Source organism: Heterocephalus glaber, unplaced genomic scaffold (assembly GCF_053883595.1).
Source record: "Heterocephalus glaber isolate CG9 unplaced genomic scaffold, H.glaber_assembly_v1.0 deba00001461, whole genome shotgun sequence".
NCBI lineage: Eukaryota > Metazoa > Chordata > Mammalia > Rodentia > Bathyergidae > Heterocephalus > Heterocephalus glaber.
In genome coordinates, this window is record NW_028258308.1 from 38,764,210 (window position 1) to 38,776,861 (window position 12,652).

At 37.9% G+C, this 12,652-nt stretch overlaps 1 protein-coding gene across 1 annotated transcript in view; it reads left to right on the forward strand.

Moving 5' to 3' along the window:
- Positions 1 to 12,652, forward strand: part of Kcnu1 (potassium calcium-activated channel subfamily U member 1) — a 161,559-nt gene that overhangs the window by 87,185 nt on the left and 61,722 nt on the right. Inside the window, exon 19 of the mRNA XM_021236895.2 lies at positions 987 to 1,098. Within this exon, the coding sequence (XP_021092554.2) occupies positions 987 to 1,098 (112 nt within the window). The remainder of the gene's footprint in view (positions 1 to 986; positions 1,099 to 12,652) is intronic.

A 12,652-nucleotide genomic window follows, 5' to 3' on the forward strand; every position in this document is an offset into this window, starting at 1 on the left:
GTGAATGATTTACAGAGTTTTTTGTTTGTTTGTTTGTTTGTTTTTTCCAGTACCAGGGATCGAACTCAGGACCTTGCACTTGCCAGGCAGACGCAGTGACACTGCAAATGAGAAACACTAAAATTTCAAAACATTTTCCAGTATGTGATTTTTTAAAATCACAATATCAAGTACCATTTCTTACTGACTGACATTGGCTTCCTAACCCAGAATGTCGAAAAAGTATTCTTGGGTTGAATCAGAGTTTCAGAAAGTGAATTGCAAGGTTAAATAGCAACACATTCATGCAGAAAGGAGTAATGGCTTATATATAACATTTTTCCTTCTTAAAACAGTTTCACATTGCTGATTCAATCCACAAATTTCAAACAATCTTCCATCTATCCTTAAAATCACTATTCAAAGTCATTACATTATTCCCATTTGGCAGAAAAGAAAATGATTTGTATTAGTTTAAGTTTTAGAAATTCCCAAATGTTTTGATATGTGTTCCCTATAAGGAAAATACTCTTCAAAATTCAGAATTAATGATAAAGAAATTCTTGAAGGAAAATTAAAGTATAAACCAGTGATGTCCAAGGAGAATGGGTTGCAAGCTGACCAGCATTTATAGAAAGGAAATGACACTTGTGTAGTGCTACTTCCTTAGTGTCCTGTGCTGGCTCTAGACCATTCTTGTAGCTGGAGGGCTCCCGAGGTGCTGCCCTCCTGAATGAGACAGAAGGATGATGCATTTGCAAGGTGCAGAAGTAACTTAATAGGCCTTTATTTTCATGTCCTATATGGATTTTAAGTCCTCACACTCTATTCTTGTAGAAGGATGTCAAAGTTTGTTGCACCTCATCCTCTTAGACTAATCTGTAGCTAAAGATCTCCATTCCCTTTCTAGTCAAGAGAATGGAACTATTTCAGCAAACAGGAAAGGTTCAAAATCCCCTTGTGAGGAGATACCATGCTAACTCACTAACAGGGCTGTGCTATTTCAGGGTCACCAAAAATGGCAATGAAGAGCAAGAAGGAACTGTCTGGTATGGGAAAGCAGGATTCTTTTTCAAGTGGATACAAAAACACATTAAGCTACTCAAGTTTTGCTGTCAGGTAAGAACCTCAGAGAAGGCTGAAACTATGCTTTCCTGTGAATCACTCACCAACAAAATTTTTACTTGCATCAGAATATTTGTTTCATAAGTTCCTACATAGAACAATGGAAATATTCCTCACCAAAATGAATTTCTCTCTCTCCCATACAATTAAGTTAAGCAAATATACCTCTTCCCACCAGTTGTTGCTCTGATCATCTATACCCATAACAACTGAAAGTTAAGTAACCCAGTTTTCTTTCAGCTTAACATCAGGGACTCTAGAAATCAGGGTTAGGGCCAAATTTTAGGTATTCCCAAATAGCTTTTCTATGATCAGTACATCCTCTATTTCCAATAGATTGATGTTTGAGATTGCCTAGCTTTTTGCATCTGAAAATTAGGGTCAACAGATCCTTCCTCCCCTGCTGTCTTTTCTCTACAGCTCTTTGGTACATTAAAAATTCTACTAACCAGGAAGCAAGCTTGGAGGTGGAAAGTGATCTCTTAGTTGTCTTAGTTAATTTATAAATAAAAGGTCAGTCCAAACATTTATCACTTCAAAATTACTGTAATATACTGGCCACATTTCAGTTTAGTAGGTATAATGTAATAGTAAAATCTTTAAGGATTGATAATTGTGATCGTCTAAAGAAAAATAGTATATTATCAGTAAAATATAACCACTGTGCTCTAACATCACATAAAACAATGAATACTTTTTAAATTTTTTAAATGAATTTTAAGTATTTAAAATGTTTGTCTGATTCAGCCATTCTGCATAACAATATGGAAGTTTTTCAAAAAATTAAAAACAGAACACCTATGATACAGAACAATCTCATTTCTGTGTATTTATCCAGAGGAAATTAAATTGATACTTCAAAGAAATTTCCAAACTTTCATGCTCATTGCAGCATTATTCATAATAGTTAAGATATAGAATTAACCTTGGTGGCCATCAAAAGATGAAAAGACAAAATGTGATGTTGATCCATAGACACTCCATGGAGTATTAATCAGTCCTCAAAAAAGAAGGAAACCCTATCATTTGCAACAAAGTAGATGAACAGGGGGACATTATGAACGTGAAGGAAGCCAGACACAGAAAGACCAACACCACAGATCTTACTTATATCGGGAATTTAGAATACAACTCCTAAACACACATAGTAGGATGGTGGTTGTCAGGCATCTGGGTGTGGATATTAGTAAGTGCTCATTAAATATCCCTTATTATTTCAATAATCAGTTTTTATATCTTGGAAAGTGAATGAAGTAGAGGTGAATAAGCGTAGAGCTTTCCAAGGGAATGGATTTTGAAATAGATCTTTTACTTCATCTTGTTTGTGATATAATTTACCTCTTTCTTTTAACCTATGAAGAATCATATTTCTGTTTAACTGAGAATTCTGGATCTGTAGGTCTGGTTAACAGAGGTTACCCTATACCTTACCCACGGGTAGGGTGGGCATCTAAATTCTGAGCCACCAAAATGCCAGCACTTCACAGATGCACTTTTTAAATGGACTACAAAAGTCTAGGACTTAGATTTTCTGCCCTGTCTTGCCTTTCATTCTAGAGGTTTTGAAACTAGATGAGGTATTTTGTGAGAAAGGACTAAGAATTAGTTGAAGAAAAGGTTGTAAGGAATCTCAATTCAGAGTTAGCCTCATTTCCAACAACTAAATAACTATCAACTAGCACGGGATTTGCATAGTTTTCCCTTTAAAAATACTTGGTAAATAGGTATTTATTGTGTATTCTCTATGCTAAGTAAGCATTGAACCAGATGCTTTTGTAAACATAAAAATCATGTTTCAGCCTCCATGCAATCTAGTCCAATAAACAAGATGAATCCTTGTAAAATAAATTAGATAGTGAATAAAACAGCATTTGTTCAAGTGCTACATTGATGGTTATGGCAAAAGCTCAAAGGTGGAAGAGGCTGATGCTGGATAGATTAACCCAGAAAGCTTCCTATGTGAAGTGGGATTTGGAGAGGTGAGACAGAGTGGGAACCTGAACTCCTATGAACGATGGGACATGGAGAAGGCATGGAGAAAGTTAGTGCCTCCCATGAACCAGCAAGTCAGCTTCTCTAGAGTGTTGTGAGAAGTAACACCTCATATTTCTCAAGAACACATTTTTGGCTATTGGTCTTGTGTGTGTGTGTGTCTGTGTACATTATGTTTATGTTAATGCAAAGTTGTTACAAAAACATGATTCAAATTTGAAAGTTGTTTTGAGGAAATAAAGACAACATATGTGATAACACATAAAGTGCTGCAGTCATGTCTGATTTCATGAATTCTTTCTCATGTCTTGTCTATGGTAATGAAGGACTGGCTAGTCATGAACAACCAGGAGCCATGAAAAATTCTTAGATGTAATTTTAGGCATTCAATTTCCTTGGCTTTCCTCATTATTTTCAATGTAGCTATAAAAGCCAAGTAACTCAACTTGCTGGTATTTTCCTCATTGTTTTCAATTCCTCTATTGTCTGTGATAAAGAATGATCTAAAGTGGATATCTAAGCAGAGATCAGTCCAGGGGTACGGGCTCATCTGAAGATCTGGTTTACCTGCCCTAGATCTGGTTGAGGATCTCTCAGTATGCTTTGAAAGTCACCAAAAAAGCCCAGAAGTCTGATCATCTTTAAAATTGGACTTTGCTTTCTGTAGTTGTAATTAACCATAGTTACACACAATTCACAGATATTAAATGAAAAATTCTGGAAATAAATTTCATAAATTTTAGGTAACTTATTTTAGCATAGTTATAATTTTTCTATTTGTTTATTATTTGTAATCTCTCACTATGTCAAATTTATAAATTAAACTTTATCATAGGTATATATGTACAGAGAAAAAAAGCATAGTGTATATAAGGCTCCATATTATCTGTGTTTTTATACATCCATGGGGAATTTGAGCCCATCCTGCATGGATAAAGAGGGACTGCTGTGTACACTTCACTAGATAAGAGGCATTGGAGGATGAGTTTCTGGTTGGTTTGATTTCCAGGGCAAGAATAATTCCTGATAGCAAATTAGGGAACATACATCTCTGGTAACGAGTGTAAAATAGACTGGATGTCTTAATAGAGACAAGCAGGCATTATTGGAAAAAATGTAAAATGTGTGTTGTGTGCTATTTATGATCATTTTTGAATTACATTCACATCCCCAAACCAGAATGTTATTTATAGTTTTGCTGACAATGGCCTCAAAGCTATTAAAGATGAAATCTTCTGACCACCAGTGGGTTTTCCAGTAAGTTCAGAAGCTGCCGGCTTCTATTCTTACAGCGCTACAGACAGCTCTAACTTATAGACAGCTCTAACTTACAGACAGGTTACAGATCAACATTTCATTGTATCCTTGGTGTCTTTCTTTTCCCATAGACCGAGCAGGGTTATAAATAGTAGTTAGGCTCTCAGACAGGTACAGGGAAGACTGTTTAATAGATGGAAGTTAAATTCATATTTGTTGATGAATGAATAAACAAATACTACCTCTATTCAATTGAAGTCTATCCTTGAATCAAGGGTTCATGTGATACAAGAAAGAGAAGGTGAATACTTTTTACTTCTTTTCAGAAAGATGAAGTTAGACCGGTGCAAAATTGCATGAAAACTGCATCCCCTGGCACCCCTTGCTTTAGCTTTCCGTTTCTTTACTGTGATCATTCTACTTTGGATGAGCTCAGGAGAGTTCTATACATTTTACTTCATTGCCAATTATTTACTATTCCCTACCTCTTTTTTCCCAAAATTCACTTCTTTTGTAAAACTGATTTTAATTAGATAATAGAAAGAAAAGATTCAGGTGCAACCATTTCATATTATGTTGTGGCTGACCATAACCACTCTAAATCATTCATTCTTTTAAAAAATAGTTTTTAAGCTCAAGTAAATATTGAAAGAAGTGTAACCAGAGAAGCAAGAACAGGTCGAAATTTCCAACCAGCTTGCGATTGACCTAGGCCAGGAAAGGATACCTTTTTTGTTTGTTTGTTTGTTTATTTGGTACCACGGATCGAACTCGGGACCTTGCACTGGCAAGGATACCATTTTTAATAGCAAGGCATGTCATGTTTGGGTATGTTAGTCTTTTCCCTGGAAATCTTCCCTCTGAGTCTGTGTAAATCAACTCTCACAAATCATATTGAAATCTAAATTTCTCACATGACTTCCCTTCCCCACTGTCTTAGTGATACCTGTGAATGAGATCATGTTCACAATATCAACCTCATTTTCACAGTCCTTTTAGAGATACCACAGACTGTGCATATTATTTTCTCTATTTCTCACTGTTCAACCCAGCCTCAGTTCTCTAAAGACCAAGTGGTCCTTAGGCACAAACGCAGGCACAAACTGTAGCTTCAAAAGCAGATCCAGGCCTCAGATCCTCATCCTCTTTATTCTTCAAGCTTCAATCTCTTTATCTGTGAAATGGAGATAATATTAGAACTTGATTAATTGAAACTTTGTGAGGATTACACTGTAAGAGACAGATTACATTCTTATGTAGTGCCTGATGCATAGTCAAACACAGCAGGTGAAAATGGTCCAGGTTGCTATGGATGTTGGAGCACTCTTCATTCTCCCGTCATTATCTTTCTGGCTCTTGGATTGTCAAGCTTTCGCAATCAGTCTCAGTCACATTTGGGGGAGCATATAGTTCAAGACCTCTCAAGACTTCATTCAGTGTCTCCTACCACCCCTCACAGCCTGTTGGCTGGTGAAACATATGAGCCTGGCACAGGGACTTCCCCTAGGCTGAGGCCCTCCCGCTTGGGAGCCTGTCTGTGGCTTGCCACTCTCCCCCAGAACTCTTCTGCAGGCAACTCTAGCTCTGTCTTTGTCTATTTCTGCACACCCTCCAGCCGCTGAGGCCATAGCAGTGCAGTTGCCTGAGCACAGTGCAGCCCACCCAGAAGGACTGCTGGCCACAAGCAGCCACCCCTATTGCTTCTCTTCTGCCACCCCTATGTCCAACCTATATAATTTATGACAGACAGGACTCTGAGGCCTCAGTCCCTGTGACCTCTCGTTTTCATCCCCCTCCACCACACACACCGCACTGTCCTGTCAGGAAAGGAAACAGTCCTTTTCTCCTTTTCATGTCTGCTCACACACTCTACTGAAATCTGGGCCCCACGTGATTCATCAAGAGAATCATCAACCTTGGCCTTGGTTATGTCGGAGAACTGGCTCCAGGGACCATCCATGGGCAGAAGATCAGATGTGGATCATCACACGTGACTTTTCTTCATTTTCCAAGTCATGTCTGAGCTTTCTACAGAAACTGATCATACTAGATTATCTGAGCAGTTACCTCATTCCCTTTTTTCATACTGAACATTTAAAACTACTTTCTTCTAGACACGCATAGGCTTTTCTATTTAAAAATCATACAGCTCAGTCAAAGCATTCTTTGATTCTATCATTCATATAGGCTTACTGAGTGTGCCCTGACTGTAACATTTCAAGTCATGTTCTAGAAATCTAGGCACCTGGTTAACACAGCATAGTTCGCATTTCATCTCCAGTTTCCTTAGCTTAGGAAAGAGCCCTTCTGCTTCCAGTTCTATAGTATCCTATCTGACATTCTATGACTTCTAAAGATATTTTCATCATTTTAATTGATGTAGTTATTTGGGTCCACTAGAATCACTATCAGAAGTGTGTGTCTGCCATGAAGTTTAATAAGTATCTTCATCAAGACTCAATACTAAGACTAAAGAAAACAGACAAAAATGTCTCCATTTATAGAGATAAAGATAGGATAGTACTAGGTATAGATTTAAACATATATATGTAGAAATAATATTTTTAATCACAATGGACCTGAGTTACAAAGGTAGATGAGTTAGGGTGGCAGAGAATAAAGGAATCAAAATTGGGAAAGAATGAGAAGATGTTTTCTTTTAGAACCTCTACTGCTTTTTTCATTCTTATTGTGTATATCAGACAAAAATCAGATTTCTGAGAAGCAAAGTGCCACAACTCGAGCAAAATACACAGTAGTAATTCACTGAGCATATATGGAGTAAATTCTTCAGACTAATAAATAATATTTTATTATTATTGCTTTACATAGCTTCAGGTTTCATAAAAGCATCAGAGCTGTACCATAGAAAATACAATATATTTCCTCAGTTACTCTACTTTCCCCCACCCCATCCAGCTTAACAAGCTGTAATAGAGGAAGGATAAAAGCACATCTTAAAAGTCTCTGTGAATCTGTGGACAGATCTTAAGAAAAATGGATTCAAATTCTCCTAGGAGTTTTGAGTATGGAAATTTTCATTGATTGGCTGGGTGGTAAGATGGGGAAGCAGCTCTCACAACAAGGGAATGAAAATTATACTGGAATGACTGATAGTTCACTGAATGTATATATTTATTTGTAGTAATTAGTATTTGCATGCTTTCATCCTTCATCTCAGCTATGGTCTCCTAAAAGGAAGGAATAGGACCTTGTCTGTTTAGGGTCATAGAGGAGACCAACTTGATAAGACAAGGTGAAGGTTATGGGAAGTTTAGTCACTGTTTCTAATTAAAATCTTTCCAAGGATTAGAGAAATGAGGTACATGGTTTCTAGGAGAAAAAAATGTAAAGTAGATAAATGCCTTGGACTTTTTGTTCTGTGTTCTTTGCCTCTGTATGATACCTCACCATCACTGTTCTCAGAGGCTCAGTCTCCACTTACTGACTTTCTCTGACAGTATCTACTATGGAACGAACATTCATTTGCAAAAACAGAAATATAGCATATTAACCTTTCTAAAGCTAGCTAGCTCTCTCTATAGATCAAGTACTTTAGCTAAGGAATGAAGCCTTGGGGCCTGGGATTTAGCTCAGTGGTTCTGCCACCTGCCTCGCAAGCACAAGGTCCTGTGTTTGATCCCCCTGTATCAAAAAAACCCAACCAACCAACCAAACAAACAAACAAAAATAGCTATAAAAGGAATGAAGCCGTAAGTGAGGAATTTTGAGTATCAACAGAGGGAAGACATTATTTTAGGTGATTATTCAGGAAAGACCTCTTAAATAAATCTAGAATAACTCCATAAGGCCCATTGCATGCTATGATGTGTTGGCTTTTAGGGTTCAGAAAGAGCACCAAAACCTCCAAGCTCTATGATTATGGATGGCAGGAGTACCAGAAGTGGGTAGGCCAGGGTCAGATCTCAGCTCTGTGATTTTCCTGCAGGCTAACCATGGCCTTTATTGTCCTATGGCTCTGATTCCTCCACTGTGAAGTAAGTAGTATCATTGTTATAGGGCTGATGAGGGGATTGAATGTAAGACCTTTAGGGATGTTCCTAGCACTTAACAAATGTTAACAGCTACTTCTACCCAGAGTACAAGGTTGTCCCACAAAATAATTGAACCCATGGTCTTGGGGAATCACCTCAAAGCAGCTTTCATTTGAAATGGTATTAATGTTCTGCATTTATACTCACACCATTAGTATAAGCAGGAGAGATAGATAACTTAGAGGTAAAAGTCATTTTCAGTTTAAATCAGAGGGGTGGCAGAAATGCAGCAGAACTCACCCATCATAACAAGAGAAGTAGACCCAGTTCCAGTCCCTCCAAGAAACAATGTGACCTTTGCCTACTTTGAATCATTTCTTTTTCTAAACCCTTTCTCTGATGCATGAGAATTTAAGAATTCCCAGCCTACATTAGACTCATTCTTGGCTTCCAAAGACCTTGCTGGCTCTGACAGTGAAAGTCAAGGGCAGGACCATTACTGTCCTCCTCAACTCACCATTAGATACAAAGACTATTTACCCAATAGACTGCTGGATTTCATGCAATTTTTACAAATTTTTAAAATATAAACTTAGGAAGAACAGTTGAGTTTTGAGCCTATAACTGTCCCCATATATTTGGGAAACTCTTTCTTGCCAAGAAAATGTTAAGAAAATATCATCATTAAAAATAATGGGCCGAGGATTTAGCTCAGTGGTTCCACCACCTGCCTCGCAAGTGCAAGGTCCTGAGTTTGATCCCTGGTACCAAAAAGAAAAAAGAAAAAAAATACTCTTGTCCCATTCCCCTTACCCTCCCTTCCACTACCTGTCCTGTAGCTGGCTGAGTGGGCCCAAAGGAGTCAGGCACAACTGCAGGGCTGCTGGGTAGCCTCACAACTTCACAGCTATCTTTAGGACATGCGCAGTGATCGAAACAATAAAATATTGTTCATTGCTTCTACTCCACAACCAATTAGGTCAGCTGTAAATATTGGAATTGCTTAGTAAACATGCTGGAAGATTGTGCTGACTTGTTAATATAAGTGAAAATGTAATTAGATTTATAACACTTTTTTTCCAAATGATAATTTACAACAACAACAAAAGAAGAAAAAAAATCTCTTGCAACCTGCTGAAATATCATTATTAAAATGCACATGAAAAGTCAATTATGCCAGAGGGAGGTTTTTAAGAGAAGTGAGTTTTTTATACCCTGGGATTACACCACAGGGATTACATATTTCTTATTTATTTATATTTTTCCCTGAGATCTTTGCTGATGCCAAATGAAAAGGAACAGATATTTTACTTATTTCCCTCTGAAATATTGCTGTGGATAGCACTAAGAAGTAAACTAAATAAGCTCCCTGGAAACTCACTTTGTTCTCTTCAAAGTCCCAAGAAAAGCCAAGTTGTCACCATTCCTTTTTCTTTACAAGCCTTCTTTATGTGACGTCATATTCCTTAAAATATTGGAAATCAAATATTTTTTCTAAATGCTATTCTGATCTACACTCTTAGGGAGTAGATCACCACGTGGAAGTCTGAGGGGTGGTCCTTGTGTAAAGGCCAGCAGTAGCCCTTCATTTTCATTGTAAAACCTGGAATTTCCTCCACTTCCAGGATTTTAGTTGGAGCACAGCTCAGCCTTCAGTCCAGGGTGGCAGAGAAGGACAAGACACCTGTGTAGCCAGGGGCACAGGTCCCACATGGGCCTTAACTGTTCCTTGGTGCCTGTGCTTCCTGGGGGCAGGAGCCTCTGCGTGTCTGGCAGGACCCTGCCCTTCCTCCAGAGGTGCACCTCTTATTCCAGTTCCAGTCTTCTTTTGATGTGGGGAAGTGGGGTTGCCAAGAATCAAACTCTGGGTCTTGAGCCTGCGAGGCAAGTGCTTGACCACTGAGTTACATCCTCAGGCCTCCTAGTTCCAATCTTATCCCAGCCAGGCTGCTAGTCTGTACTTTCTGGCTTCTTTCTAATGAATTCAGGTATTATTCTATCCCTCACTGTGTTTATAATACTACACAGAGGGAAAAGCAACTTAAAAATAAATCATAAAGCTGCTTATAAGTTTGAAATAATCTGCCATTTTCTGTCTCAAACATTCCCTAAAACGTTCAGTGTAAATAATGGGTGGAAATTTGTAATATATATTTGCAGATAAATTAGTCGTTGGGAGAAGATTCTGGTGTTGCCATATAAGAATCAGTCAGCACAGTAAATCCTGTATGCAGATGTGATTTACCTTGTATATTTAAGCTTCATACATAACAATATATACTTAGCATATAACAATATATACATACATTACTGATATCCTTATATATGGAAAGTTCAACAAAAGCCAAAATTGGGGAGTGGCAGAGTTTAGACGTTTTAATTCAAGGTAGTGTGTTAATCTAATCTTGTAATCGAAAACACAGTAAATGGTCTTCTGATATAAGAACGTTCAGTTTTTATTTATTAATTAAATGTCACCATTAATCATTATTATTAATACCTTTATATTTGCATTTTATTCTGAAGAAAAAGCCTATGAACATTTCTGGCCTAAGGGCTGGGATGTAGTTCAGTGGTGGAGTGTGAGGCCCTAGGTTTCATCCCCAGCACTACAGAGAATGTAGTTCATAAAGTAATATTTTATGAAACATATTTTCATACAGAGTAGCTAAATTTATTCAACTGCAACATTCTGTTTGATTTTAGTCAGGCAAGCCTGGTGCCTAAGTTTCACACTGTTTGCCTGTAAAGTTGAATATTCTGGGATCTTTCTACATATCCCTTGTTTCAGCTTTTTCACAGACTCTAGGTATTTAGCTGCCAGGGCTATGGGGAAATTGTCTTCTGTTTTAGACTTCTGCTTTATTCTTTTGAGAATTACTTTTGTGGACCAGCTTAGAAACCAGTTTTAAGGGAGTGAGAGATGGTTCAGACGTAAAAAGACAACAATAAAAAGTTTGTATGCTTGGCCTGTGAGTTTGATCTTTCAGCAACAATTCTTAGCATCTCCTTACCCACAGCAACCCAGACCCTGCCCAGAGGAGTCAGAGGTCTGAGGTAGACATACATACATATATATTTACATACATACATATCAATAAACCCAGTGAGGGTCAGCTCTAAGCCCTCTAGATAGAGTCTATTGTTTTTCTTTTTCACAGCTGATTTGTAAAGATTTGGTTGAATATATTAAAAAAGAATAGAAAGGAACCATCCTAGATAACTCTTCCATTCACCTATTTTTCAAGCTCAAAAACCTACTTCAGAATGCTCTAAATCTTTAAGATTATTTGGGACCCGGGAAATAAAACTAAGAAGAAAACTGTTTATAAACTACGTAAGAGACCCCCTGGCCCCACCTTGATTCCATCCTTCCCTCCTAGGGACATTCAAGGTCTCCCTATAGAGTCCTCTTCTTTCTTGGAGGGTAAGGGAAGGGTAAGGAAAATTGTTCCTAACGAAGCACACTTTTTCACCAGATAATTCTCGTGTCCACCTCCAGACTTGAGAAGAGTCCCCAGGTTTTCTTCCTTCTCTGCTTTACCCTCCTCCGTGCTCCCGCGCTTTACTATTAACAGCCACTGAATCTGGCTACAGGATTTTTTCCAAGCCAAGAAATAACAAAAACTTAGGGAAGGAATAAAACAGTCATTCCCAAGGAGAGAGGCTGGCCATGTAAGTCTGGATGTAAACATTTCAGGAGACAGAAGGCTTTTTCAGACTGTGTCTCAACTCTTGATCTAATTCACCCTGTGCCTGGCTCATTTTCATATTGAGAACACAATACAGGCAGGAAGAGGCTGATGGGAGTAGGAAGTAGAAAGGATATGAGGAAGGGAGAGAAAAAATGGTGAAATAGAAAAAATAACCAGATATGGTTATTTTTCCTTTGTACCAAGTTAGGGAATAAAGTAATAAACTTAAAACTTTGGCCAAGTTGTTGATTCCTAGGTAATATATTTGAAGATACATGCTAAAGTGGGAAACACACTTGCACACATATCCTGGCAAAACAAAACAATAAAACAACATTGACTTATGTTTCTTGTATTTATCCTTAAGAACAGTTTTAATCTCTCTGTTTTTCGTCTTTAATTCTAGTCCCAAACCAAGCTACTATATCCTTTCCCAAGGTATCTCTGCTTCCTTAGGCATTTCATTCCTGAAATGGCTTCAGACTTGGTCTTCCCACATCTTCTCTTGTCCCCTTTCATCCATTCCTGTATTACAGTTGGAGTCCTGTGTTGAAAATGAAAAATTGACAGCACTGCTTTCCTTCTGTGATTTTTCAGTGCCGTTACAAA